Source organism: Argentina silus (assembly GCF_951799395.1).
Source record: "Argentina silus genome assembly, chromosome: X".
NCBI classification, from domain to species: Eukaryota; Metazoa; Chordata; class Actinopteri; order Argentiniformes; family Argentinidae; genus Argentina; species Argentina silus.
The window spans coordinates 33036936-33044414 of record NC_139653.1 but is presented as its reverse complement, the minus strand read 5'-3'; the positions used below and the strand labels follow the sequence as shown (position 1 = coordinate 33044414).

Below are 7479 nucleotides of genomic sequence, written 5' to 3'. Positions count from 1 at the left end.
TCATCTTACCTATTAACATATTGTTGGACAATATTGGTAGAAATATTTTATTGTAGTTTCCATGCCTAAAAAATACCCTGTATTATTAGTGTAATAAACTTGCTATGATGAGGGGACAGATCATTTTCATGCAAGCTTCTGACACGCATCCTCAAAACAATTGTAGAAAATGTGACTCAAAGGGAAGGTGTGGAATTCCAAAAGAGGAGTGAAATGGGTCATACACTCTAGCAAGCAAAAACAATAGGAGCTGCGTGGGAATTCAGGGCCATGGTTAGAAACTAATCAGGTTGGAACATACATTATAATTAGGACTTGTTAAAGGGTAACTAGATGAAATAGTAGGAATATTACTATTACAGTAATATGATAAATATCACAGTGGGCAGTGCAGAATCTGACTCATGTGAGTGGACATCATAGAAACCTGCCATTCTCATCACTATACTCAACTCCATGCACTACAAATTGCACTGGCCAATAGCAGTAGGGGGCATCTCAGGGTGATCTCTTGCAGGACTTGTGCTTATGTATCATGAGTATCAAAATGAGGTACTGCCCGTTCCTCTGGGTCAAATACTGAGAGGCTGCGGGTTCGTGTGTTGAAAAGGACTAGTCACACACACACACACACACACACACACACACGCACACACACGCGCACACACACACACACACACACACACACACACACACACACACACACACACACACTGACTACAAGGATGATTTTGACGAATGCAAATAGGGGATGAATGTACCCAATATAAAGAGACTGTGCCTGGTCCATCGTGATGCTGAGCTCCACATTTGGCCTACATGAACAAGGGAATAAGCGCAGCTTACATATTGCCTTCAATTAATATTTCGCTGTGGCGTAATAAGGAAGCTTATAGGGATTAGACATAATGATCTCCTGTACATCTTCAACCCTGAATTAGGGGGAACAGCGGGCAAGAAGGGATATTAGTGGAGAGATGGAATCGATACATGGTCAAATGAGCTGAATCAAACACACTCTAAAATGAGGATATTGGATCATTCATAAACTGTGATATTCTGTCATGACCACCTGTTTCGCTTCAAGTTACACTATATCACTTGAGCTATTATTATGGAAATAGGTGACTGCCTCCAATATAAAAAGACAATCCGATCAATCTGGAGCATATGTGTCTGTATAAGTGTGTGTGTGTGTTTGTGTCTACAAAACCATTCTATACTATAGATTGACACTCTATAGAGAGGTATTTCATGGGGAGGGATATCTTAGATCTCTAAGCAATGCAATGAAACAAGCTGGCCATTGACTAAATTAAGCATTGTCTTTATTCACTTTGTCTCTGGGATTATCTGAAGTGGTCTGTCAGGGCTGGTCCTGCAGAGCGGCAGCCGACCCGTTTGTCTCCCCCCTCTCTCCCTCCCCCTCCCCCAACCCCTCTTCCTTGTCCTCCTCTTTGGTGAGAGGGTCGGTTGTGGACAGGGGGTCCAGTGTATAGGGTTTAGGCTCGGGCGTCAGGAGAGAGAGCTGGGGGAGCAGCTGGCCCTCTCGAACTGTGGCGGCCAGCTCTTTAGCGCTGCATGAGGGTGTGTTGGTCTCGTAGATGTCGTGGAAGCTGTTGTAGTCCACCTCGTAGAAACCCTTCTCCAGGGAGAGGACAGGGGTGAAGCGGTAGCCCCAAAGAACCTCTTTGTCCAGGTACGAGCTTCGAGCCTGGCAAGTCATCCCTGTTACACACACACACACACACACACACACACACACACACACACACACACACAGAAAGAGAGACAGACAGAATTGTAAATTATTCACAAACAAAGCTCAACTGTAGAGTCAATGATGGGGAGAGGTCTCAGGATAAAAAAAACAGAGACCATCAGTAAGAATAAAGTATGAGTATCAGGACCAAGAGGTCAAAGAATTACTCCAGGGAAGTTCCTACTCTGTGCCTCACAACCTGATATGAATTAATAAATTGTTTAACAAACTACCATAAGTTGTCTATTACAGTAGATCTCGCTAACCAACAACCTAGCTACTGTACTGTTTTAGGGTCAACCATACATTGATTGAAAATAGCTACTCACTTGAGTGTGTACAAGGAGGTCTTCAGAGTAATTGAAAGCACATAGCGTCCTTGACACATAACCAATTGATCTGGAAAGCCAACTGCTTCTTTTAGGAACTAGCATTGGATGAGTTTTCCTGGGTGAGTCATTGAATACACATCTGTGTGTCTCTTGGGTATAAGACAGACCTATCTACTCTGATCTATGGTCAAATAAAAGTGTCTCCTGGAGACTGCTTCTCTCCAACTGTGATTACATCAGGGAATTGTAAACCCATTACTTTAGATGAAATGTGACTCATTTCATAGGAAGAAGTGACTTTGTTTGTTAATCTTTTACAAAATAGAAAACAAGAATTAATTAATTCAAACATAACATTATAGGTGCCTCTATACCTGTGCGTGAACACTGTTATTACTGTCATAACAACATTGAATTAACATGGTGTTAGATAGTAATTACTGTAAATAATAAATTACATGGTTTTAATTTGAAGTGCAAGTGGGGTTGTTATTTAATTCTGTGAGTGAACTTATATACTGTAGCCATGACATTTCGTTACAAATGCAAAAACACCATACTACAGTACATAATCACACTTATGAATGGAGTAAGATATTATGTTTTATGGTTGAGAAGCTTTACTTTGTTTAAAAGTGGAAAGGTTATGTTGGATAAAATACTGAAGATAGAAAGAAAATGTATTCCCTTTACACATCCCTGTATTACACTTCCCTTTGCATGATAATGTACTGTACCCATTCTCTTTTCTAAGGATGCATACCCAAGGACATCAGTATATAGTTTTCACCATTTACACAACAACAAAGATGATGAGATGCTTTTGGTTCTTGGAAACAGAATAAAACAGTCATATTTTCTTTATAAATAATTCACTGGAAATATGCCAGAGAACCAGAGGAGAAACTGTAGCATCCCCCAACTCTTCTGAGAAATTACAACAACAACAACAACAACAACAACAACAACAGCAGAGCATGTTGGCAACACCAACACCTCAGGAAGGACTTTGATGATTGTGGTCTATGCTGCAACTAGCTACATAATTATCAGCAATAACATTTCTATTTGTGCAAAAATGTAAAACATAACATGTGAGAACCACCACACAGAGGCTGCCCATCCCCTCCATCCCCAGTCACTACTCAGGGTCATCAAGCTTGAAGAGCTATGTGTGGGAGAGAGATGCCACCTCTCTGCATCAATTTAGCATCCACTGCAGCACACAGCACAACCATTCACCCATTCTCCCTCTTAACCCTGGGAGTCAATGGTACAGAGGAATGTCTTCCCATCCCTAAAAAATACTTGCCAGCACTACCTCTCAGCACCTCAGGGCCAGAGTTCCTCAGGCTATTTCTAGAGAGCTCCGCTGACAATGAATTCAGATGACACAATGGAACACAGAAAAACACTGCTGTTAAGAGAATGCAGGCTGAATGCAAACAGAACATAAGATAAAATACCTTAGTAATCTCTTCAGCTAAATAATACCTTCTGATTTGTGTTTTCTGTTCACTTGTCTGTTTGTCACTTGTCTGATGATTAAAAAGCAAGATAAATAATGGTCATAAGCATAAACTTGTATAAGCTAACCACACAATATATTCCAAAGGTTGAATTTTAAGTACTTGTACACTCTTCAGTGGTGATATGAACAGTTATGCACACATGCCAAGTTATACATACGTTATACATACGTAGCTTTATTTGTTAGTGTAGTACTGACAACAACATGTACATAATGTTCTTTAGCAAGATAAATCATCATCTTGTTTTCTAATTGTCACATTAAATTGCATATGCTGAAGGCAAAATAAAAAATTATGTTGTTACTGATTTCAGAGGCTGACTCATTGTTTTTGCTGAAATTACAGGGTGATATTCAGAGTAGGGAAGAACAGATGATGGGCCATTAACAAGAAAATTATGCTATTTCACTTCTTAAATGTCTCTCAATCTTTGCAGGCATAATACCTTATAGATTGTGTGCTATGAGTGTGTATACATTATGCTCTGTGGACATCAGCAGATGTCAGTTTTGATTTTTGTCAATAAGATTGTGCTTATGCAATCCTTAATGCAGGACTGTAAATGTCCACACTGCAATATTTTTATTAGGGAAATGGCGGTGGTTTACTGTAATGGTGGTTTACTGTAATGGTGGTTTACTGTATTTCAGTAAGTGATGTTTTTTGCTTTGGTTGCTGTTTAGAATAGCAGTGGCTTGGCTACTCTCTAACCATTCATATAATTTTCCTATTCATCTTAGAATCATTACAGTTTTGTCCATTGCACATTAAAGCCTAGCAATTTACTACTGCAGCAGAATATATAGATATAACAGACTGGACAAACAAACTCATTAATTTTTAATGGAAAGTATGAGCATAAATTAAAATGCTGCAGCATGGGACTGCTCCAATATTTCCTGTGACCTTATAATAGGCCACTGGTCATAACACATCAAAAGTAAGCCATCATTACCCAATGATGGAACCTAAGTTTCGAAGTATCTCTGGCTTATACCCAATGCCATGTTGATTTATGATTTTACCTATTAGTCAGATGCGATACTTGTTTGTAAGTCCACAAAATCAATGTCATTAGTGAGAGGTGGACATATTTCCCACCGTACTATTGATTTCCTCTCTACAGATGAACAACATTTAATATAAAATGGTTGAATGCTACAATTCCCAGGTTAGGAGAAGTCATTTGAATTCCTATGAGAAAACCCTCTGATTGGATCTGTATCATAACATACTGTAGGAGGGGTCAAAATTGCTCACGCTCAATGATTGCAATGACTACATAGGCCCAGCATGCCATGGTCCTGCTGGTCAAGCGGAAGGCAATGCGATTTAATGCCTGAGTCAAGCATCCACGGTGTGAGTGGGGGGAGGACTAGTGGTGCTTGGAAAAAATATTAATAAATAAAAATTCTAAAAGAACTAGAGCAGAAATGTTCAGATGCATGAAAAGCCGTGCCAAATCAAATTAGAGGTCTGTGATTTCTGTCTTTTAAAAACAGGGGAGTGAAAAATGCAAAGAAAAATGTGAAAAAAAAATCTAAATATTCCAGGTTATGCTGTTTTTTCCAAGTAGTCATTGCATTTTATCAGAATTCATGAGGGAAAAAAACATGATAATATTGAATAAAGTGACAAAGTGTGTAAGATGTATAATGCATTGTATTTAGATTAGCACATTATAATCTGTCCTTGAACAAAGGCCAATAAACAATGTGGCACATATTTACCTGAGTGAGCCAATACCCCACAGGAAACATATTAGGGGAGCAAATAAGCAATTAGCTGTCGAGCATATGGCTGTAAAAGTGTCTTTATTCCCTGTGCTACTCTGATAAACAAGCAGATCTCCCAATCAATATTCCATACACAAGGCTACCCACAAGCTAGCCTGGGATCTCATGAATGTAATCAATTCAAAGTATTGGACGCAATTGGGCATCAGCCCCTCATTAGTCTTTTGAAATGTTTTTTGCATTTCATTTTAAATGGTGAAAAACTGTTTAAAATAATGCGCCTGGCATAATTACAGTCATGTAAAAGGTGTCTCTGTTTTTTGTACCAACATTTCCAGAGAATATCTTGCCCAGTGCTGGAACATGCCTGAAGCGGTGCTTTCATCACTCCACTGCCTTTTCCCCAAAACAAAGACCAGCGTGGGCAGCAAATGCTCCTTCATTTGGGAACAAATACTTTCAAAGAGATGCCCCTGATGCACCAACATAGGAAATGCGGGCCTCAGTATGGATATCGAAACATTTGCCAAACTGTTGCAACCCTCCCTTTTCTCTATCGACATGTACTTCTTGTTTTATTTTGATAAATATTTCTCAGTGGAAAGTTACATAAAGGTTGTAATTGAGTAAAACAAATAATACTCAAAAAATATGTTGTATTGCACAGAATATGTTACCTGAGTTGTTGAGCTGTTAAGTCATACATGAGTTGACCTATACCCTGGTGACCACTCCTCTATTGACCTCTTAAACGGATAGTTTGACATTTTTGCAATTCATTTTTTCTACTTACCCAGAGTCAGATAAACTCATTGATGACATTTTTATGTCTTTGCATGCAGTTTGAAGGTAGTGACGAAGCCATTGCTAAATGCCTTAGCAAAATGAATGGAAGTCTTTTGTAACAACTAGCTAGCTCCTTTTAAAAGCAGGGAAATAGATCTTCTAACTACTAAAAGCTGGGTGTTTAGCATGCTCTGTAGACTTGAGAGGCCACGCACAGCCTATCCTTGCACCAAACCACCACGGCAGATGAATTAAATGTGTAGTTTGGAGAAAATAGTTAATAACTATTAATGAATTACTAATAAAATAACTGCATTTAGTAATGGCTCCATAACTATCTTCAAACTGAACACAGAGAGATACAAATGGTATCGTTGACTGACTCTGGGTAAGTAGAAAAAGTGAATTGCCAAAATGTTGAACTATCCCTTTAACTGTGACCTGAGAGAGGACATACCTGTAGCTTCCACCATGCCCTCCAGGATGACAACAATCTCAAACTCCTCCTTCTCCATCTGGGCCTGGGACAGCTCCCAGAAAGGACTTTTCTCATTGATCTCGTGGGAGATGATGAGCGGAGACACCAGGAAGAGTCTGTCATCTCCCGTGTCAAAGCCGATGTTGATGTCTGTCTGGTTGAGCGGGATGAACTCGCCCTCCTTGGTTTGTTGTGAGCGGATCAGCTTGGCCCGGATGGACGCCTCCACGATGTGCGAGTTGCGCAGGTCCCCGACCCGGAACATCAAACACAGCTTGTTGTCCCGCACCGAGATTACCGCCTTGTGGGAGAACATGAGCGTCTCAGCACGGTTCTTGGGCTGTGAGATCTTGACGAACATGCAGCCCACCATCATGGCATTGACGATGGAGCCCAGGATGGCCTGCACCAGCAGCAGGATGATGCCCTCTGGGCACTTCTCTGTGATGACACGGTAGCCGTAGCCAATGGTTGTCTCCGTCTCGATGGAGAAGAGAAAGGCCGAAACAAAGCTGTTGAGGTTCTCCACACAGGGGGTCCAGCCCTCCTCGTCGGAATGCCATAGGTCCCCACGGATCAGGGCGATGAGCCACCACAGCAAGCCGAAGAACAGCCAGTTCACTACATAAACTAATGTAAAGATGAAGAGGCTGAGACGCCAGCGAAGGTCCACCAGCGTGGTGAACAGGTCCGTCAGGTAGCGGTAGGTCTCTTGCACGTTGCCGTGGTGGACGTTGCACTTGCCATCTTTCTGGACGTACCGCTGCCGAGGCTTCTTGACGGGTTCAGCGATCAGGTGGGTGCGCTCGGTGGAGATCTGGGCCTCCCTCAAGTGTTTGGGGAGCTTCTTCAC

The 7479-nt window shown here is 41.1% G+C and overlaps 1 protein-coding gene across 1 annotated transcript in view; it reads right to left on the bottom strand.

Moving 5' to 3' along the window:
- Positions 1 to 1366: 1366 nt before the first annotated feature.
- kcnj5 (potassium inwardly rectifying channel subfamily J member 5) overlaps positions 1367 to 7479 on the bottom strand; it is a gene marked incomplete at its 3' end in the record, with an annotated part of 15018 nt that continues 8905 nt past the window's right edge. The window contains exons 3-4 of the mRNA XM_083696417.1: positions 6606 to 7479; positions 1367 to 1728 (exon numbers count right to left, since the gene is read on the bottom strand). Coding sequence (XP_083552543.1) covers positions 1367 to 1728; positions 6606 to 7479 — 1236 coding nt within the window. The remainder of the gene's footprint in view (positions 1729 to 6605) is intronic.